At 49.5% G+C, this 22,412-nt stretch overlaps 1 protein-coding gene across 3 annotated transcripts in view; it reads left to right on the forward strand.

The window, feature by feature from the left end:
- Positions 1–22,412, forward strand: part of ETS1 (ETS proto-oncogene 1, transcription factor) — a 78,234-nt gene that overhangs the window by 46,118 nt on the left and 9,704 nt on the right. For all 3 annotated transcript variants that reach the window (XM_074894921.1, XM_074894920.1, XM_074894922.1), the window contains 5 exons: positions 7,234–7,353; positions 7,962–8,162; positions 11,611–11,688; positions 12,613–12,861; positions 16,313–16,573. In XM_074894921.1, the coding sequence (XP_074751022.1) occupies positions 7,234–7,353; positions 7,962–8,162; positions 11,611–11,688; positions 12,613–12,861; positions 16,313–16,573 (909 nt within the window). The remainder of the gene's footprint in view (positions 1–7,233; positions 7,354–7,961; positions 8,163–11,610; positions 11,689–12,612; positions 12,862–16,312; positions 16,574–22,412) is intronic.

Consider the following 22,412-nt stretch of genomic DNA (forward strand, 5'->3'; position numbering starts at 1 on the left):
TGTGGCTATCTCCAGAGCGCTGACCCGCGAGCGCAGCCTCCGCACGGCTTTTGCACAAGTTTAATTAACTCTGTCGGCAGGCCGGCAGGTTTGGGAAAGGCTTGCGCAAGTTTTTAACTGCAATGCTGTTAAATCTAAAGCTACAGGAGCCGTTTTGAAGGTGATTCAAGAGCTTTTGCCTTTGCGGGGAGAGGGGAGGGCTTGTACTGAGTTAACGGTGGTGCTAAACCACGCCAGCCTCGTAGCACAGCGTAACCTCTGCTGTTGCTTCATCTTGATGGAAAAATCTTTTTGCTGACTGCTTTGCATAGTTTTGATGAGCGTTGTTAAACCGTGGTCACATTCCCCAACCTCAGAGGTGGCTGCATCTTCCCGGTGCTTGCTTTTATCCATCCGTGCTCCTTCCAGCAGCTTAAAAATGGGGAGGACAGAGCGAAGCCCTCCACTGAGGGAAGCCCCACTTTGAGTGGCTGCAAGAAGATGAACTGTAGGTCCTGTCCCTGCCTGCTGAGACTGGGGAAACTTTCCTGTAATTGCAGCGAGCGTTGACTCAAACCTTGTGGTTTTGCTTAACTTTGGTCCAGAGGTTTCTCTAGCACTTCTTTTCCTCCTCTCCCCCACAAAAGCTGGGGAGGACCGAGCAAGCTGACCACCAAGCTCTGTTCCCCTGCGAGCTCCTGGGACTGCAGGGGATGCCGCTTTCCCAGGATCTCCATCCAACACCCACATTATAAAGCTGGGGGAGAGAGAGAGGGAGCGGAAAGAAGCCTGAACGAGGGCAGCAGGCAGGCTTGGAGGGCGAAGCCTGTGACTTTGATAGCATCAGGATAGTGGGTGAAGCATCCTTTTACCTGCTGGTGCTGGTGGCTGGTTTCTCGCCAGCTGCAAGATACCCAGAGCCGAAACAAACTCTCCTTCAGCTTTTGGTTGTTCCTGTGTCCAGTTTTCCTCAGGACACATCTACCCCAAGCACCCTCTTCTAGCAAGCTTGCACCCAAGCGAGGATGACTCCATTTTACAGACATTTACTCCGAAGCCTGGGTCTGAGCAGAGCATCCTGACTTCTCACCCTCATTTTAACCTTTCCCCTTCCTCGCTCCCTTCCATGCTCTAAGTGCTCAGAGTCCAAACTTGGAAGAAATGCTTTTATCTGCATTTAGGGAAGACAGTTTTCAGGCCTTTTATTTAGGGGAAGAGCTCACCCCCATGACACACCACATCTCCATAAGAAAGCTGCTGAATGCCGGAAGAAAGCCGGCTTTGTTGTGCTTTCTGCAGCGCTAAGCAGTGTGGGCTTTCGGTTTCCTCTCTTGTTTTTCTCTTGAAGCCCAGCTTTCATCTCAGAGTATTTATTTTTCACTGCTTGAAGGAATAAAAAAAAGACTTCTTTTTCTTTTTCTTTTTTTTTAAAAAATAAATATATTTATTTTAAATTAAAATAGCAAATGTCTGTGCCTTTTGTGCCATTCCTTGCAGAGGGAAGCAGGGCCCATCTCTGGCGAGTTGCTGCAGGAAGGAGAACCACATCTCCCCTCCATACTGCTTGGTTCTCTGCCTCTCTCCTCCCATCCCATCCCCACATCCCCAGCAAACACCTCTCCCTGTGCTCAATCCTTCTCCCCATCCATCCTTGCTTCCCAGATTTTCCTCTGTTCCCTTTTTTCCCAGCTTTCTGTCCCACTTTCCCTTTCCCTCCCCTGAATTTCGCTGCCCTTTCGGTCCAAGGAGCCCTAATTGGAACAGGCCGGCTCCTCTCCTGCTTCCTGCGTGGGAGTGAGAGGCAACGCTTGTGAAAACAGTTCAAAAGTGCAGACAAATTTTTGCCTAATCCTGCCTAAATAACAGGGGGCTCAGCCGGGGTTATTTGCCCGGGCGTCCCCTCTCCAAAGCAGGGGGCACCTGGGAAAGGCAAAGCTGCCCTGGGGGGAGTGGAGGTGCCTGATGGTGGTGATGGAAACCTGAGATGGAGAGATGGTGCCTCCACGGTGCCCGGGCTGCTTCGATGGGGAGCGTGGGAAGGGTCTCGGCTCCCGGCCCCCCTCTCCCCAGCCTCCTCTTATCCTGAGAAAGGTTTCTCGGCTGCTGAACCCTGCCAGCTGGGGGATGTTGGGAAATCTTCGATGTTTCAGCTTCCCCCATCACTAACTCTGCCCTAGTTTTGGTCCTCATGAAGGCTGGGATAGACGGGGCTTGGCGCAGTGTGGGGACGAGCTTGGGCAGCGTCGGGCTTGGTGTGGACTGGAGATGGGGGCTACTGGGGCTTGGTAGTCAACAGGCTCACAGTGGGCATGTGGGAAGAGGGTAGGAGAAACTTGGAGCCCCTGAGAAACTCTTCTTCCTCCATCGCAGGCATCCAGGGGTGGGGGGACATCCTGGGCTGTGGACACCTCGAGGTGGGGCAGGGCTGGTGGCTGTCCTGCGTGGGGGCTCAGGGGAGGATCTCAGCTAGCTCAGGGCTCAACGACTGAGGTCTGTTGAGGGAGACAGGCACAAATTCATGCAGCCCTGGGATGCACAGTCCCAGAGAGGTGAATTTTCTTGACTCTCTGCAAATGATCTGGTTTGAAAGCAACACACATCTGCTTCCAAACTTGTCCCCATGCCGCTTTCAAGCCACCAAAAGGCCTGAAATCTTCCTGATTCAGCGTGCTGCGGGGTTAGTCTCAGGCCTGGGAAGGGGAGGATGAGGAGGCTGGGCAGGGAGCGGGCTTTTACCTGAGACAACAGCGCGTTGAGTTCCTGACCTTGGTGTCCATCCATCAGAACAAGGGCGGGAGGAGGCCTCTGGGTCAGCTGGCTCCACTCTGACCTGCCGTACATCCATTTACACGCAGGCTACCGGGTAAAGTAGCAGGGACCAGACAAGGACACACTGGGGCTTTTGATGGGAAAAAAAGTGAGTGGCCGAGGGGAGCTTTAAAGAGGCATTGACCCTGAGTGGAAACTCGGGTGAAAAATGACTTTACTCCCATCCTCCTGCTCAGAGCATCTTTTTTTCCTTTACTGCCATTTATTTTGCTTATGCAATCAGATGCTAATGCTTTGGCGTGCAGCGGAGTCGCTTGCATTTTAAGGTCAAAATCCCTAAAGTTTGTAAATCGTAGTCCTTTAAAAAGATCAGATGCGTAGAAATAGTTTATACATGCGGAGCCTGGGGAGAGCAGACTGGGAATTTGACTGGGAGATGAACTCTGTGATCTTGGCCTCTTTTATCCCTTTGCTGGCTGGGTTTCTCTCAGGCTCCACATCTGTTGGTGCAACCACCTAGCACAAGTGGGGTGGCGGGTTTTGGGCAGATCCCCCTTAGCATGAAACTCATACAGAGATGCAGCGCTGGCTCTCAGCAGTGTCAGGGTTGTTATTATCCTCTTGTCTTTCTGAAGTCCTGTCTCCAGGGATGTCAGGGAGCTGGAGGAAAAATAGGGATCCCGTTTTGAGAAGCCTCCAGGGTCTTAAACTGAGCCCCCAGATCCCTCCTTGCTTTGGAAAGCTGCAGCCAGATGAATAGATGTCCCTCTCTGCCTTCCCACCGTGCAAGGCAAATTACTTATCTCTGTTCTACAGATGCTGGCGATGCTGGTGACATAATTTTCCAGAGCAACTGCAACTCCTGTTAGTATTTAAAAATCAAACCATAACACCCTGCCTGGTCTCCCAGGAGGAAAATCAAATGCAGTTCCCTGTCAGTGCAGCGGCAGCAAGAGGAGGACATGGCATCTAGGCAGCAAACTGCACGTGGCAGCCGTGTCGATGAGGCTTTAATGGGCGTCGTAAAACCCATACAGCAAACACAGCCTGGGATGCAACACTGTGGTCGCCTGGCCCCTGCTGCTGCGCTTGCTTTTCGGATTAAAACCCTGAAATTTCTGAACCGAGCTTAGGTGTAACAGCTGGGGTTGGTGCTGGCTGACGCTCCTTCCCATACACCCGTGTGTGTGCACGCATGCATGTGTGTATGTACTTTGTGGACAGCATGAGGTGCACAAAAGGAGACATTTTATTTGTGCAAGATTTGATTAAAATCTTGGAAACAGGTTTCAGATGGCAGTGAAAGCTGAAACCGGGGGAGCTAAGCCCAGGTTGCTTTTGTTACCGAAATTCTGCTTGGCTGTGACCTTTATGCATCCCAGGCTGAAGGTGAAGGACTCGTCTGCAGGCACTGGGGGACATCACCAGGGCTTGATTCTGCTTCCTGAGATGCAGCTCCCCTGCACCAGCAAAGTTGCATTGGGCAGAGCTGGATAAAGCCCATCGTGCTCCTCGGACACGCAGGGACTAACAAAGAAAATGATATTTACGTAATTTCAGTATCTGAAAACCAGCAGAGGCAGAATTTCGATTAAAACTTGTCTGTCCCCCCCGTCTCTTTCAGATCACATGGCTAAGACTTGTCCACAAACACGTATGCTGAGCTTTATAAACACGTTTAGTTTTACACGTGTGAGCTTTTCTATAGATGTGGGACACTGCTGACTAAAATAAGGCTTCTGCAAGCGTTAGCAGGCTTGGGGCTTTTTGGCTGTTTTGTCTTCTGAAGAATTTTTAACAAGTAGCTACAGTCTAACAGGAAAAAAAGTAGATGATGTTTCAATCCTAAATCTGCCGAGTACAACGTATTTTGGAGGAGAAGTCTTGAAATGCACATTTTGGTTTATTTTGGTGTTTAAATAGAAATCTTCCTCTGGCACTTCGCTTTTTAATTTTTTTTTTTTTTTAAATTTGGAAACAGACTGTTTGCTTCTGCGATGACCTCTCCCTGGGAATCACTTTTAAGTCTTCCCTGTTTTGACATATTGTTTGTGCAGAGCTCAGCGTTCACCTTACTAAACCGAAACCTTATCCCCCGCTACTGAAAAATTGATTCGCTGGCTATGTGCAAACCCAACCCCATGAATCCTGCAAGAGAAAACAGGGAGGATCAGTGATAGGTACTCACTTGTATTGCAGAGATAAAAACACAGTTTTGCACGCACCTCACCTTGCCCTGCTGCTCTTCATGGCTTGCCTAAGGAGGTCATCTCCACACAGGTTTTTGCGAGTGATTCAGTGTAAAAATTGGGGGTTAGAAACGTTTTTCTTAGCCTAACTCTGACTCATCTTCCCATAGCACCCGGGAGCAGTGAACTGCCGTTTAACCAGCCGGTGGAGGGGAGCGGATTCCTGGGTGGTCCCTGTAACCACAGAGCACAGAAAGCAAAGCATTAAAATGTAACATGAGGATGAAGGGAAAGGGGCACTGAACCACTTTCTCCCAGTGTTATCTCAACGCAGCAGATGGAGAACAGAGATAGCGAGGGTGGCTGCTCATTTTTCCGTGCCCTCTCCAGCCAAATCCAGTAAATAATGAAGTGTAATTTGCCAAATAGCCTTTGAATGTATTGTTTGCTGTCGAAGGTCCTGATACTTCCACTGTGGCAGGCAATCTTTGATTTACGTGGTGGGGTTAGGGGGGAGGAATCGGGTCCCAAGAGGCTCGGTGTTGGGAATTTTACTAGTCCCACCTGAGCAAAGAGTCTCACGCAAATCATTACTTGAGTGCCTTGGTGACTAACGTTAGAGGGAGCTGCAGGTAGAGGAGGTGATTTTGCATGTCTTTTATTTGGGGATGATAGGTGGAGGGTGCAAAGATGGAGACAGAAAAGTTGCTCTGTTTTGGCTTGGCGGTGGAATTGCATTTGGTGCATCCAGCTGATGATTTGGGGACGCTTTGCACCGTGGTCAACCTCACCCTGTGCCACAGAGCTGCACATGGATGCTTATTGACCCAACCCCCCGATTCCCACTTGCAAAAAAACCCCCAACATTGTGTTGTTTGGACTTGTTGTGGAGGACCCGAGTGGAGCAGGAACCCCAGACTGGGTCGGACTGGAAAGCAGCGCTGTTGCACTGGGCTGCCCGTGCTCGGCAGCTGCAGCGCTGTCTCGTTGGATTAGGGGTGCACTCAACGGTGCTTGAAACAAGCGCTCGCCACCATTTCGCAGGTATAATGGCTTATTAAATCAGAGCTTAAATTAATTTAGAGTGATGGTAAGCCTAAGCCGAGGTGGCTGGGGTTTCCACAAAACAGAGAATTCTTTGATTTTTGATGTCAACATCCAGATGTTCGTGAAAACACCAGAAGAGCTTGCGCATGTTGTCATTTTTCCACTGAGAAGAGTTTTCATTGAAAAATTTCCAATAGGCTCCACTGCTAAACCAGCCTCAGGTGGAAGATTGACACAGGAGACCGATAAAGTTCAGTCATTTGAGATGGCGGTTGTACGAGGCTTTCCTTCTCTGTGAAAGTTGTTTTTCAGGAATGCCTAAAATATATGAAAAACAGCCAAACCTTTATTCAGATCGAGGAGGTTCTTTTTTTCTCAATGTTGCTTTTGTTTATGAAACTCTTTGGCTACAAATACCCGCCTCCTTCCAAATAAATTAGAAAAAGGGAAAAAAAAAAGAAAGGAAGAGCTTTGCTTCTCATCAGGACTTACTCCAAGGCCCGGCTCTTGGCTTGGCCCCGTGCTCTCCCACGGGGGCGACTGAGCATTGTTCAGTGACTCACTCCGAATCGCGTCGCTCCGTGCTATGGGCTGCACATGATGTAACTCTGTGCTAATGTGGGATTTTCCAGCTCTTTGTTTTCCCTCCCTCCTCGAATGGGTTTTCTGCTGGTTCTTCATCCTGCCTCAGCCTGCTGTCAGCTTTTTCCAGGATTGCCCGTGATTCTTTAAAAATAATTTTTTATTTTTCTTTGGCCTGAGATGCCCTGAGGTGGAACGGTAATTCAGAGAGGCTTTTCTCCCTGCTTTCTTCCTCACCCTGGTGTGGGACTCTACCTTCACTGGCGTCTGGAGCTGCTCAGCTATCTCCCAGGCTCCAGACGCCACCTGGGGTGATGAAGCCCAGCAGGCTGATGTCTGGAAAAGTCTTTGATATCACCGTCAAACTTCCACGTGGTTGGCTTGTAGGGAGACCATGTGCACCATGTAACCTAGCTTGCCAGACATGGCTTGTTTATGCCCTTTAAGTACAGGCTTATTATAACCACAAGGTTCTTTTTCCTGTATTTAAGAATGGACTCATGGACTTGCAGGGTTTAGGAGTAGGGCTAGAGGGTCTGGATGTGAACATTTCAAAAAAAAAAAAAAGATTTCTCTGTTCTTCTGACAATTCGATGGCCAGCACGACTCCTGTCGTCTTTCCCAGTCCCGTGTCCTTACGGCCATTTTTCTCTCCTGCTTCTTTCAGATATGGAATGTGCGGATGTGCCTTTATTAACTCCCAGCAGCAAAGAAATGATGTCTCAGGCGTTGAAAGCCACCTTCAGCGGCTTTGCGAAAGAACAACAGCGGCTGGGAATCCCCAAAGGTAAGACGTGGTTTCCCAGCGAGCAACCATGGTAGCCACAGAGCTTGTGTCCTCCTGCCCGGCTGCCCTTCTCCACACCTGCTATCTCTTTTGTTGATTCTCTTCCCGTAGTATTGCCTTTTTCTTGGTAGCTTCAGCTGGAAAAATCTGGACATAGAGGCAAAACCTTTCAGTGCCACTTGCAAACTACACCAGTCTGACCGACTGTGCCTGTCTGTCCTGCCGACCTCGGCTGCGTGACTGCTCTTGCAGCTTTGGGGACCTGCTCCTTTAGAGGCAGCTCCAGGTCATCTCCACTACACAGAGAAGCAGCAGGGACCCTTTACCAGAGGCTGATGACTGGGAGAAACCAAGCAAGATGGAGCAATGGGTGGGAGAAGGGGGCAGAGAAGGGGTTAGAAGTCCCAAACAGATCCAAAACTTCCTCCTTTGTATGAGATTTGGTGTTCCCCCACCACGTTTTACCCTTTTGCCAGTGGACTGCCGGTCTCTATGAGATGAGGCTGTGCGAGTGCAGTGCAGCTGTAGCACTGTTTGTGTCCTGTTTTCATGGGGAAATGGCTTGTGGGTGCTCATTAATGGATCTCTTCTACACCCCCTTGGTGCAGATCCCCAGCAGTGGACGGAGACGCACGTGCGGGACTGGGTGATGTGGGCAGTGAACGAGTTTAGCCTGAAGGGAGTGGATTTCCAGAAGTTTTGCATGAATGGAGCTGCCCTCTGCGCCCTGGGCAAAGAGTGCTTCCTGGAGCTAGCGCCTGACTTTGTGGGAGATATCCTTTGGGAACACCTGGAGATCTTGCAGAAGGGTGAGTGAAAAACCTCCAGGGTGAATGGCTCACGCCGTCCTGGCTAGCCTGATGTTGTGCCTGTCCAAAGCCCTTGGCTCGCAGTCTGGCTCTGCAATTAGATGTTCACCTTGGACTTTAATCCCAATAAAAGCAGCTTTCAGAGCCCAACTTTCCAGTGGGATTTCAAATGGGCATCCCAACCGGGAGTGGGCAGTGCAAATCCTGGCACTGCTTGAAAGAGGAAGGGTGTTTGCGCTGGCCGCTTGGCAGGAATCCGCAGCGGGCAGGGACGCTCTGCCTGCCTGGAAACGATGGTGGGATTTTCCAAAGCATTCTTCCTCAGTTCGTTCAACTCCCGTTGTGAATTTTACTACTTCCTCTGGTGGAACTGGGTACAACAATACTACCAAAATCCCACCCCAATTTCCCAGTTGTGATTGGAAGCTGCTTTGCTTTGTTTCATGTCCCAAAAGGTGGAATGGCGTTTTGCTAAAGGTGGCTGTGTCCCGCACAGGAGAAGCTGTCTCTGCCAGTCCCAGCATGATAACATTCAAGGGCATTAATTTTCATTGATTGGGGACACACACCTTGATTTTGGGTGTTGATTTTTCATAGCGTCTGGATGCCCAAGCAACACTTCACCTGTGATGGTTTCGAAAGAGCAGGTGAAGAGCTTAACACTTTTAACTGAGCCACGAGCAGGAGCAGCAGCAAATCTGGGCTCTTTCTCTAGCTCCTTTTTTTGCAGAGCAATTTGCTTTCCTGGAATATCCCTTGCGCTGTCATATCGACCCTGTGTGCTTGTCTGTGCTGGTTATGCCTGTACTGATGGCAGGAAGGGGAGGGGGAGCAAAGTTATGCCTTCCAGGAAACCTTTGACAAATGGATGTTAATTGCCGATTACTAATTTTACTGCTACCTGTGGTTTGCAAAAGGTAAACACGCTCTTCCCAGGGTCTGTGTATGACAGGCTGTTTTTCTGGTCTTTGACTCTATATCTGTTCTGTTCTTCTCATTTGGCATAATTTTTATTGAGTGTTTATATCAACAGCAAGCAGCTTAACCAAACAAAGCAAAACGTTGCGGTCAGTCCAGTTTCTCCTTGGTATAAGCCATGGCTTGTAACGTAGATATGCCTTCCTGCAGCCCTTCTTCATTTGTTCAGGCTGTAACCCGCTGGAAAGGGGTGCAATGTGCTGCAGGTATTGACTGAGGCATCAGAGCTGGGTTTGCTTCTTCCTGCAGATTCCCCAAGGCATGGGGAGATGAACTTGTAGTTTCACAGTAAAGTAGGGAATCGTGTTTCCTTACATCACTGACCCATGCAGGTGTTAGGATGCTGCAGCCACGAGGATGCAAAAGGCCTGAGACAGAGAGGAGCTTTTGCAAAGAAGCTGGAAATCTTTGTGCCTGTTGCAGCTTTTCTTCCAAAAGGGTGAAAAAGAAGAAAGCTGAATTCCTTTGTCTCAGCACTGTTGGCGTAGCCCTGGGAACCAAGATATCTCCGTTCTGTGTTCAGTTTTACTGGTGGCTCTGTTAATTCTTGCATAAGCTATCTGAGCCTTAGCTGCTATGGTGGGTTCTTAACACATTTCCCAGAAGGGCAGTATCTGTGAAGTATCTGGAGAGTAACTAAGAAGAGCTTCCAAGAAATAATCAGCCTCACTCCAAGGACTAGTTTCTTTTCCCTGTAAGTTATGGGACTTGTAGTACTGGTGGGACATCTCCCAGCCCCTGACAAGATCTGGGTGCTGTTGTGCTGGTGCTTGTACCAACCTAACGTGCAAAATCGTCCCTGCTGCATCTCTCCCCACTCAAGAGGAGGTGGTTGTCTCCACTTTGCAGCTGGGGATGTGAAGTGTGAAGAGATCAAGGTTTCCCCGGGCTCGACCGTGAGGCAAGGTCCAACTTGCCAGTCCCTGTCTCTTCCATCTTCCCCAGCCACCCACCGTCATCACATGGGGGTGTTGATGCTGGGAGTGGTGGTTAACCCCCAGGTGTTTGGCTTTACCTGTAACGGGGTGACCGCCAGCATGGGGTCACACTGGGACAGGCTGTGACCTTGCTGTCCCTTCAGCTAACATGCCTCCCTTGTGAGCACTTTCTGAGAGTGACTCATGTACCACAGGCTGCTCAGGGTTTAAAAACGGCAGCAGATGGGTGACTTTTCCCTGCATGGATTTGGGTATTTTCAGGCATATTTTTCCAAATTTCTTCCTAAAATAACCTCTTCAGTTACCAGCAGTCAGCAGTGCCCTCCATTTGACTGTAAGCATAGCTGAAGGTTGCTCTCTTTCTCTGTGGTCACCCACCCTGCCCCTTGGCAGACACTGTGGGGAGAGGAAAAGAGCGTTTCTCATTAGGTCTCTCTGTTTGCACAAAAACTCCTTTTGTTAGAGAATATTTTCCACCCTGCAATCCCCAGGAGAGAGGGCCAAAATTAGGCTCCTTGCAAGCGAACGTGCGTTATCTTCGGTTCGCTTCTCTTTAGCCTCAGCAGAAATAAACATAACCCTAAGTTGTCTGTGTGTTTTTTATTTTGGTTACCCTCTGCAAAGAAAATAAAATCTCCCATGCCGGTATCTCTGCCCACATGCCGTGCTGGAATGAGTAAGGTGTTCATGGAAAAACTGGGCAGGGTAGGAGCAATGTGGCTTTTACATGGGAAAGCAAATCCAGCGCCAAGCCCAGGAGTACCAAAGTGCTCAGAAAAAGCAATGGAAAGCAGTGAATCTATGCTTTGATGTGTTACCTGCTCTTTCTCCATGAATTATGCCTATAGAAAGGCTAAAATTTTGCATGCTGCCTATATATATATATATATATACATGGTGGAGTCTCAGGAGCTGGGTGATGGACAGTGAGGCAAAGCTTTTTTGAGCGTGGGATCTTCTGCCTGCATCAGGTGCAAGGTAAAAGGTGCTGCATAGGCTGGGAATTAGCATTAATTTGGATTTGTAGGAGCTGGTTTTGGTATGCATTACCCACTTGCTTGCACATATCTACTGCTGGTCCAAAATTAGGGTTTTTTTCAGAAAAACAGCTGTCCTTGTATGGCAGAGCTTTTTCACAAGCTCATACATGTAAGCGTGATAAGCAATCCCCAAGAGAACGAAAGGCGACAAAAATTAAGGCAAGCAAGGAAATTATGCAACTAGTATTTCAGAACCACCTGGAGCCTCTGATTGAGAAAGTTGTTGATGTTTTGTTTTGTTTTGCTTTGTTTTGCTTTGTTTTGTTTAAACTTGGACATGCCTGCAGCAAGGATTCCCAAAGGAACCCAAGTGCATCAAGCACTTGTTTCAGTGGGATTTCAGCTCCTAACTGATTTCTGTTCCTTTGAACATCCCAGTTTAACCCAGAGAGGAGCATTTTAGGAAGTTCAGACCTCTCTGTGTTACAGCAAGTCTTGTGAAGCACGATATGCCTATGGACATGTGACATTTCCTTCCTTTCCTCTTTGCAGAAGAGGTAAAACCGTACCCAGCAAATGGAGTGAATACAACATATCCAGAATCCCGCTATACTTCAGACTACTTCATTAGTAAGTCTCAGTTATCAGTATCATTCTGGTCCTTCTAGGCCTGTAAGTGCCACCTATTAGAGGTTTGCCTGCATCGCATGAGGACTGCACCATGCAGCTGTTGCTCTGTCGTGGCAGAGCATGCAAAGTGTGTAATTTTGTCTTTTGTAGTGGTTTGGGTTTATTTAGAAGCCATCTGCATTTTTTGGTGACTGCCTTGAGGTGCCATGATCTGCAAACACTATTTGTTTGAAGCTGTAGCTCGGCAGACGTGAAAAGTGACCTTAACACTCCAGAACACTGGCAGTTTTTTAAAAACTTATTAAAAAAGGGAGGGAATGGGGGAAGAGGGCTTAATTCTGGATAGCTGCGGTAGGAGCCGAGCAAGGAGAGGGATGAGTCACCGATCTGGACTCCTGCACATCCCATTGCCATTGGTTTGGAGATGTTCTTTAAGGGCATTTGAAATCTGTGATGTATTTCATGAACCAGCAAAAAGAAACAGCTCACTGAATTGGGATTCCAGGCTCTGGCCAGTGAGGAGAAGTGACTGTGGAAGTGACTCATCTATTACAATCATCAGTGATTCTTTGCCCTGTATCTCCTTTGCTGAGACTACGCTCCTCAGGATTTTCCAGCTTTTTCCCACTAGCACCTTGCTCAAGAGGTGCTTGGCATAAAGTGTCCTGATGACAGTTGAGGATGTCTTATTTTTTTAAATTGCTGCAATTATAAGACACCATCTCTCTGTAGCATTTCGAAACCTTACTCAAAATTAGTGCCCAATTGTGCCAGGTATTTTATATCCAAAGGCAGTCTCCTCTTGCACTGCAGACCTCAAATCTCAGTGTGTTTTGGGAGACTGGAGGGGGAGCGAGCAACACTCTAGTTTCTTTGAGCTCTTTGAGTTTGGGTGGCTTTCTGACGCTTCCGTTCTGCCGGCAGGTTATGGCATTGAGCATGCACAGTGCGTACCTCCCTCTGAGTTTTCCGAGCCCAGCTTCATCACAGAGTCCTACCAGACCCTCCATCCCATCAGCTCGGAAGAGCTCCTGTCCCTCAAGTATGAGAACGACTATCCCTCGGTCATCCTGCGTGACCCGGTGCAGACAGACTCCCTGCAGACAGACTACTTCACGATCAAGCAAGAAGTAGTAACGCCAGATAACATGTGTATGGGACGTGCCAGCCGAGGTAAAGTTGGGGATCTCGGAGGGTTTGGTTGGGTTATTGCTATTCTACCTATATCAACAGAAGTGCTGCTTTCCCTTCTGTAGGAGATAGTGCTTTGGGGGCACCCAGGCCATCAGGGAGCCGTGCAGTGCCGGTAATGAAGCCATTTCCCAACAGATATATTTTACGGCCTTGAACTCCCAGATGGATTCCCTGATGGCTTTGAGCCCTCCCTGCCTTTCTCTCCAGGGAAAACACGAAGAAGGCCTTTCTTTTCTCTACTTTGCTGCCTGTTTTTACAACATCTGCCAAAATACAGCATTTCTGGGTCTGTACTTTGATGTCAGACTTGAATGAAGTCGAAATAGGCTTTAAGGTTATTAGGGAGGACAGACTGCTGTGTGGTTGTATAAATCTCATTTTCCTAGGAGACCAGGCAAAACCCCACAAATTCTTCACAACTTCTCATCAGGAATTACTGTCCAAGGCTCTGAAGGGTTTTACACTTGATGATCCAAAGTCTTTATCCATTATCTCCGCTGATTTTGATGGCTGTTTGCTTGAACTGATAATCTGTTCTGATGAACCCAAGCCCTGTGCTTTGTTAGGAGATGCAGATGTCATGGGTTCAGTCAGCAACAGAGCTGAAGGACCCCCTGAATCCTTGTGCTACAACCCTACATCTCCAAAGAGTTATAGGTACATGATTCCTGTTTGAGATGATGGGATTTCAACACCTAAACACTTTTGAGGATCTGAGTCCAAATACCTTTTCAATTAATATTATTAAATTCTGAACACATGGGGCCCAGATGCCCGACTACTTTGTAATTACATCGCTTAATGCAAGGCTGAGGATCTGGCTCACAGTATATATTCAAAGCAAAAGTTTAATCCATAGAGCTCAAAGTCACTTACAAAGGGCTATCATTATCTCCTGATTCCAGGTAGGGAACCTGAGGCACGGGGAAGAGATCTGACCTGCCTGCGATCGCGCCCTGAATAGAATCCAGGTGTCCCCATGCCTAAAATTCATTATAGTAACGTGTTGCTGTGAGCCAGGTTTGATGTTGAACATTTAAACCCATTCATCCAGCAACGAGAGCTGAAGATGTGCTGGTTCCCTGTGAAAGCTAGAGCCCCTTTGCAGGTCCGCATCACATACGCGATGCTCAGTGGAGCTCATTTTAAGTTTCTCATTCTTTTTCCAAGCTGGGAGAGCTAATGACAGGAAAGTTGTTATTTGTATTATTACCTCTGCTTCTGCTGCTAGCTGAGTGTTAATATGAGAGAGGTGACTTAGACGATACAGTGAGCCAAAAGGGCAGCGGTGTTATAATTTTAGGTAAACTCTTCTTTCTGGGCTTGTTTTTCTGGCTGTCTTTCATCAGTGTCTTTCCCTTTTCTTGACCTTTTCTTTAACGTAGGTGATTTCATAATAATTGTCACTGAAATGCAATGATTCAGGCATGCTTTTGCAATTGTACCTGGAGCCTGTCTCACTGGCAAGCCTAAAAAGGCTCTAGGGGAGGGAGGAAAGAGCCCTTAACTCAGCGTTGGGGACCAAAGGGCCCCTGGTGTTAGCAAACACTTCAACATACTGATTGCAGTTGAAGAAATGCAACAGGCTACGGCCGCGCTTACACTAACGCTCCATTTCAGCCATGTAGAAGGGCCTTTGGGTGGCATTAATCCTCCCAGAGTGGTATAAAGAAGCCTTAATATAAAGCAGAGTCCAGTTTATATTTACGTACGTCTTTACCTTCCCTGCATTAAAAGGCTAGTCTGCCGTGAAGTCAAGCACTTCAAGCAGTGTGAAATTCAGGATGGAGGTTTTCCAGACAGTCGCCTTTTGCCTTTCTTTGTGTGGGCTTTAGGAATTAATTTTGTGGTCCCACAGGAGTTGTTTGACTTTGCCTTATCAGTGAGGGCGTCTGCTTGGAAAGTGTAACTGCCAAACTCTTAACAAATTTCTCCTGACTAGGTACAAGGCGTGATTTTTCCAAAGGCTCATGTTTAGGTCAAATTTAGGTGAATTTTCAAATAAATGACCCAAGTCACGTCTCCGTCACTGTGGCTGTTCATCTGGCAGACTTTTAATTCCTTTTCTAAACGAGCTTGTGCTGCAGCACTTCTCAGGGAAGTGGTTATGCCAATTAATGAACATGCACAAAGCGGTGTTAATTTTCCCCTGGCAGGATTCAGGAAGTGATTGAAGTGTATTCTGGGAAATTCTCAAAAAACAAAAAGAAAAAAATAAAATGAGTTTGAAGCATGGATATTACCAGCAGAATCAATCCAATGGATCCAAACTTTAGATGATTCTGGGCCAGCAATCAGGGCAGAGCCCACGGTAGTCGAGTCTTTTCACAGCAAGTGCTCGTCAAACTACAACACAACAAATATTTGGGGGAGCGTGCCAGCGTCCTTCCACAGTTCTGTTCCCCTGTGATTTACTGTCTGGGCCCAAGCTGTGGGTAGCTCTGCCAGTGGAAATTTCTCCAGGAGTTCTTGCACAATCCCAGCAGCTGTTTTTAGCCCGGTTTGGGAAATTAGTGAACTTGAATGATCCTGTTACGCTCTTAGTTTGTCAGTAAAGATGTTGAGCAATCGGCAGTGTACGGGAGATCAGAGAGAGCAATTTCAGTTTGTTCTTTGGACCTTTTTTAGCTCTCAGTTTTAAGTACAGAGGGTATACTTCTGTTGTCCCTAGTGGGTGTAAATCAGCACAGCACTCCTGAGGATCTGGCCTCTCATGTTCTGGTCTGTACTAAAAATACCCCAGAGAGTAGCCTTGATACAACCCAGCTGTGCTCACCTTACCAGAACTGGAAAAATAGCTGTTTGAGCTCTCAGCCTTTTGCTCTCCTCCTCCATCAAATCTGCTGCTGTTTGGGGATTTGGGGGTGGAAGCTGGTTGTAACATATGGCAATAAAAGGCTGCTGTATAGTTTTGCAGGAAACATCAAAAGTATAGAAGCTGGGTGTCCAGTGCCCTTGAACATGCCTGAGAGGCATTTATATAGATATAATACAGGACTTACTGGAGACCCATATCTCTCAGCAGCAAGAGCAAGAGGTCCTGGCACCTGAACTGAGCCTTGAATATCTGTCTAAAGTGGATTATTTCTCTGCCGTTGCCTTTTTGAAACAGAGGACAATTTCCAGTTAGCCCCAGGCATCAGTCTTGGGTAGAGAGTGGGTTTTTCCCCTGACTCTGCCTTGCTTTGCTGCCTGAACTTCTCTGGGGCTCAGGTAGCCCTGCTCTGAATTACAAAGATAATAAAAGTATCCCAGTTTCAGGCCATACTTTCGAGTTTGTTTGGAGAGGAGGCATGGTGGGACAGCAACATTTGCCCGGTTGCCTTCTGCCTGCGCAGCGGGCTGGCAAAACATCCTTCTCCTGGCTGTGGCAAGCTAAAGCATCCCTGTGCTGGCCAAGCCCATCTCACATGCCCTTCCTTCTCGCCAGGTAAACTGGGTGGCCAGGACTCCTTCGAGAGCATAGAGAGCTACGACAGCTGCGACCGCCTGACGCAGTCCTGGAGCAGCCAGTCCTCCTTCCAGAGCCTGCAGCGCGTCCCTTCCTACGACAGCTTCGACTCGGAGGACTACCCCACCGCCCTGCCCAACCACAAGCCCAAGGGCACCTTCAAGGACTATGTTCGAGATCGGGCCGATATGAACAAGGACAAGCCTGTCATTCCTGCTGCTGCCCTTGCTGGCTACACAGGTAGGGTCACGCTTCTCAGGAGACTGCCTCTCTGCCGAGCGCCTTGGGTAGAGCCTCTCCATCGAGGGAGAGGGCAGAGCCTCCAGAGGCTCTGGGTTGCCCAACATCTCAGCAGTCTGTGAGTGAGGGGTTTTGGGGTGTCTCTGGGCTCAGCCACATGCATGTGGGCACCCCTGAGAGCATGCAGCCCCCCAAGGCTGCATGTCCTTCACGCGTCGGCCTTCCAGACCTCATGGAGGAAATAGGACCTGACTGAACGCTGGGCATTTGATGCCTTGTGTTTTCATTTACACCCGGGTGCCTCCTGGTTGGGTTTGGAAGGAACTGGTGCCCAGTTTGTGTGGTTGAGAACACAAGGTAGTAGAAATCCCTCGTTTCCCCCCGCTGACACTTTTATGCAGCGTGCTGGCCAATTGCTCGTGGTCTCCCGCCTCAGGGAGGAGCGGCTGCATTTCTGGTGTTGCTGTGTGTGATGTGAAATGATCTTCTCCCCTTTTGGCATGGAGGAAGCACTTGGTTTTGCTCTTTACCTTGGTGGGAGGCAGGGATGGGATGGTGCCAAAGCAGACCCAAACATTTTCCCTTCCCTGCACTGGAAGAGATGAGAAGGGGATAGGCCATGGAAACTCCGGCTTTTTATATGACAGCCCTCTAGCAATCTGGCATCTCCTGGGAGAGAAACCTGGTGGGATGGAGCTTCCAGCTAAAATTGAGATAATCCTTTCCAGTCCTTCTGTGCCATGTCTTTTCCCTGTACTATAAGTAAAATTCGCAGGGCAGCCTCCTGCCAGTTCCCCTTTCCCTCGTACATACTGATCTCTCCTACCCCAGCTGGTAGCAGCTGTGGCCCAGAGGAGCCAAGCGGTGGAAATAGTTTGTGAAGATAAAGATCATCAAAAGGTTCAGAGCAGATCCTGAGGTGTGACTGTCCCTGAAATCTCCTCCCACGCGTGGCTCATCTTAGGGCTGATATCTAGTTTTTTGTGAGGGGGGAAGAGATGCAGAGGGGAGGAGAGGTGGAGAGATAATTTTAGGAGCTATGTGTAAAAAAGGAAGTGGTTTGTTACTATAGCTTTAGTTAGAAAGAAAGCTCAGCTCTGCCTGCTGAATGAGCCTGTTTCAACCAAGTCTATGCAAAATGCTCTGCTATTCCTGAATGGTTTTTGGCTGGGGGAAGTGGTGCGGAGAGGCATGAGTGGTAGGAGGGGCCGTGCTGCGGGACACCATCCTCTGCCGTGCCACAGAAGTTGATGTTCCTAAGAAAAGAGACCAGTGAGCAGAACTTGCAATTTTTATTCCTATTTTCTCCTGATAATGCCTTTCACTACGGCCTGTGGAAGTGTTTTGGGTACCTGGTGCCTGGGCAGGAGCGTTGGTTGCATGTTAACAGCTAGGGAAACTGAGGCACAGAGGCACTGGCAAAACCAGGAGTTTTATTTTCCAAGCTGGACGTTTCCCTCCGCATTTGCTGCAGCTCATGGAAAAGAGCCGCCCCCGTAGAGAGGCGACGTTCCCAGCTCCCTCCGCGAGCGTGGAGCCCAAGTCGGCGGCTGGACCCTGTGTTTTGCCAAGGAGTATTAGCACCCCAAAGAGTGTCCTTGGATTCCTGCCGCCAGGAAGGGGAGACTTCGGTTAATGCAATGCCAGAGCACACTTCCAAACGCTTTGCACTGCATAACATTTTCCCTTGCCTCATTTCAAACCCCATTTTGAGCCGGAAAGATAATCCTTTGGCCCGGGCATTTCGGTGTGATCAATAAGTGGGAGCGCCTGATTTTTTTTTTTTTTTTTTTTGCATTGCTTCACTTGAGAAACTTTAAATGGGGAGAGGAAAATCAGAGGTTTCCAGAATCAGCAGTCACTTGGAAATCCTTGGGCTGGAGCGCTGCTTGCTTGCTCTGAAGGCTGCTAAGCAATAATTCAGTCCTCAAACCACCACAGCCTGCATTTACTGTTGGGAACAATCTTTGGACAGATGATCTTTGCAGGCACGTGACTCCAGAGATGTCCTCTGTCCCTTTTTAAAGCCTACTGACCTGTCAGCACCTTACATTTTCTGTGCAAAGGGAGCCCAGCGTGGGTGCAAAGCGAAGCCGGGTTGCTGTGAAAGCAGGTCACAGCGAGCGCAAGTGAGAACATGTTGCATTACAAACTGGAGGAGAACTGGGCACTCTCAAAACTATTTTGTATTAGTGTATTTCTGCAAAAAAAAAAAATCCAGACTGGCCACTGAGAAGTGCTGGACCTCTTTCTTGGGCCAGCTGAGCAAGGGGTGTGTGGACTCTCAGGCAGAACTCCTAGGTTCTTCTTTTTATGCTTTGCTTTACATTACTTTTACTTTACTCGGGGGAGGAAGTGCTGTCTAGCAGCTAGAGCAGAGGAACTTAAAGTCTGGGCGCTGCAGCTCTGGTGAGGAGGTGGAGCCTCCAGTTGAGCAGAGCAGGGGATTACCAGCCCAGGGTCCCAAAGCAGCCAGGGTCCCAAAGTCTCACTTAGATGATGCCTTGAGCACATGTCCACCACCAGTGACCAGCCCGTGGAGCACCCAACAGACCAGCACCTCTTCGGGCTGGAAGGGTGAAACCTGGGACATCACGTCCTTCATCTCCAGGGCTCTCTGGTTTGGCTTTAAGAACTCAACAATACTGTTCAGGTTTTGTTACCGAGGGCCTGTTTTGCCAGCGGCCCAGGGAGGTGGCACAGTGCTTTATCGCAGCCGCGGCACATCTCTGATGGTATCTGCCCTAAGAGGCGCATGCTTTGGTGAGAAGGTGCATTTTGGCGGAAGCTCCGTTTGCGTTTGATGTGTTCTTCACCCAGCTCGCAAGCAGCTTTTCAAAGCTGCGTTATCTGCCCCCACATCTTGACCTAATTTAACAAGTTGCCATGGTTGCTCAGATAGAGGTTGATGCAATTTTCTTATCTTTTTTGAGGGAGAAATGTAATTGCTCAGGAGTTGGTGAACCTCAGTTTCCATAGCTGCCGGGAGGGCCAGCTCTGGACACCTCTGGTTTAGGGGCCAGATCTCTCAAAGCTTGGCCAGCTTGAGTGTTACATAAAGCCAGATTTATTTCTTTTATTGACACGACCTAGGAAACGGAGACAGAATGCATCTATTAAATTTAGGTAAATGCTGTGTTAGGATGCAGCTTCTCTGCAGGCTCAGCCTCACGTTGGCTTAGCTGAGCTCAGTTTAAGGTCCCTCGTTCATGCAGCGTTTGGTGTGGGCGGGTGGCTCGTGCTAGGCGCATGCTGGAATGTGGGCATAGACCCCTCTGTACCTGAGCCCAGCAGGGCTAAATTAAGCTCAGCTTTGCCTCCGTGCCACCTGCGGCTGTGCCTGAGCCAGATCCTGCAAGCTGCTGCCTCCAATGGGTACCGTGGCCTCCAGCCCCTTTTGTGAGACCTGACGCCTCGCGGATAAATGCAGTCGAGAAGCGAGCGGCCCATGCAGAGGGCCTGTGGTGGGGGTCTGACCGCGTTGGTCTTTGCTCTTTCTGTCCTACATTCGCTTTTCCACTATGCTGACCTACTTGTGCCGCTGCCCTCCTGGCGATGCCGGTCCAGCGGCGGTTCAGACCCTCCCTCTGCCCCTGTGGTTGCTGATAGCCACTCAGGGCTGAACTGTTCTCAGCTTTTCTTGCGTGCCCCCAAAGCACCTGCGTGGGTTTCTAGCCAAGATGTGGTGTTTGTTTGCTTTGTGGCACGTAGGACCTCAGCATCATCTGTGCAGGCCGGGGCTTTCCATCGCAGGGTGTTGTCTGCATTGCCACACCACCAGAGCTGTGATGGGCCGGGCTGCTGCTCCGCGGAGCTCAACAGACAGAGCAGAGCCATTCCCCTCGTGTTCGAGAGGTGAAGGGAGGAAAGAGGGATGAGACAGGTGAAGCGAGCGTGCCCCAAACTGTGAGCCTTCCTCTGCAAGGCTGGGTTTGCATTTGTGATGCTGTACTTTCTTACCGACCTGGTTAGGAAGTTGCTGTTTACAGCACCTAAAGAGTTAATGCCCTCTTCGCAGCTAATACCGCACATGACCTGAGTGTTTCTCTTAGCAACAGATTGATGCTATCTTCATTATCATGCTGCCCTGAAGACTGAAAATAGTGCAGTAGTGCAGGGAATAGCCACCTCTCACAGATGCTATCTCACCCCAGCGCCCAGGAGCGCTTCTGTCTACCAAAGGGTTTTGCCCAGGCCAGATCCAGCCCTGATCCTTGCTATCAGCATTCGCAGTACCCGGTCGACAGGGCCCAAATCTGACTGCTAAACCCATCTGCCCTGTCTGAATTGTCTGCGGTGCAGAGCCTGAAGCCTTCGACAAGGCTCTGTTTCTGAGCGATGCTTATCTGTGACACAGAAGTGAAAGCATGCAGCTGCTGTTTTGCAAGAAAGTCAAGTCAGTGCCAAAGAAAGTGGGTCTCTTTCAAGAGAGCTTGTGTGCTGCTTCTCCTCTTCTTGTTGCCCGTGCTGCTGGCCTGAAGCTTCCATCAGCGAGCTCTCTGGCCGTGCTGTGGTCATCAGCATCCGAAAATCCGCCAGCCGCTGCCTTCCCAGCCCCTCTCCCACACAGTCCGGTGATCCAGCTGCCCTTGACATCCAGAGCTTGTGCAGCAGCTTTTCTAGAAACATCAGCATCCTTCCTGCCTGCTTGTCTGCACTTCTGGAGAAGCGTGCCTGCATGGGCATCCATAGCCACTTGTATATTGAGTTAGGGGAATCTGGAGATGCAGGCAGCTGCCCCAGGATTCAGAAGCAACACAGCAGCACCTCTGTCCCCTGGGCGATGCAGGGGGTGGTGTTAGCTCGCTCCCTCTGGGTCCTACCCGTTACCTGCCCTTGCAGGGTGGCTTCAAGTGTGACCAGCCAGCAGCTCCTGCCCGCTTTCTGCCTCCACTGCAGTGCCTGCCTGGGCTCAGCAGCCCTTTTCGCCTCCACAAGGTGGGGAGCTCAAGGGTGGGGCTCGGGGCTGGTTCAGTGGCTCCTGCTCCACCTGCCAGACATGTGCAAATGACAGTGAAATCAGCCCCACGCATCGCTGCCCGACCGTGACAGCACCTCAGCTCTCACCAGAGCTGCTGCAGCCACTGGCAGCACCTTCTCCGCAGCCCGGAGGCTTTGTCTTTCCTTCGACCAATGAGCTGGAGCATTTAAACCACAGTTCTTGGCCTGCAGGACCACCTTCAGGGGGTGATGTGAAGCTCACAAAGCCCCTTGTGCTTTGCCAGATGCCTCTGGAGTGAGACCAGTCCTCCCAGCATGTTCTTCCTCGAAACAGTTGATGCATCAGGAAAGCAGAACTGGCCCACAGTGGCCCGCCTGGCTGCTCTCCTGTCTACAAGCACAACCAAAAAGCATGTGGCTCCCCAAGAAAGGTGCTGTCTGGGTGCTTCCCTGCTTTCTTCGTGCCTGCTCTTTGGAGATGCTTCCATCCGAGCTCCATCGCTGCCCTCCCACCCATACAAAGCTGGCACTTCACGGTGGCGTGACCTGAGCCAGAGCTTGGGAGGAGGCAGTTGAGCTTGGCCTAACGAGGGAGCTATGGGGACGAGCTTTGCCGTCCCTCAACACAGTGTGATAAATTGGGGACCGCCAGTGCCACAGTGAAGGGGGCTTGGGCAGGGTGGGCATGTGAGTGAGGTGAAGGCTGTTTTGGAGATGTTGCTGTGCCCAATTGTTTTGTTGGGTTGGAACCACAAACCACAGAGTGAAAAGCATAGGTGCGCCCCTTTCTTTTTTTTTTCTTCAGTAGTTTTTTTTTTTTTTCTTGTTGTTTGAAAGAAGGAAAACAAAACAGAGGCCGTTGAGAGGGGTGGGGGTGTGAAACCGTCTTGAGAGAGAG

This window comes from Strix uralensis, chromosome 26 (genome assembly GCF_047716275.1).
Source record: "Strix uralensis isolate ZFMK-TIS-50842 chromosome 26, bStrUra1, whole genome shotgun sequence".
In the NCBI taxonomy this organism is placed as follows: domain Eukaryota; kingdom Metazoa; phylum Chordata; class Aves; order Strigiformes; family Strigidae; genus Strix; species Strix uralensis.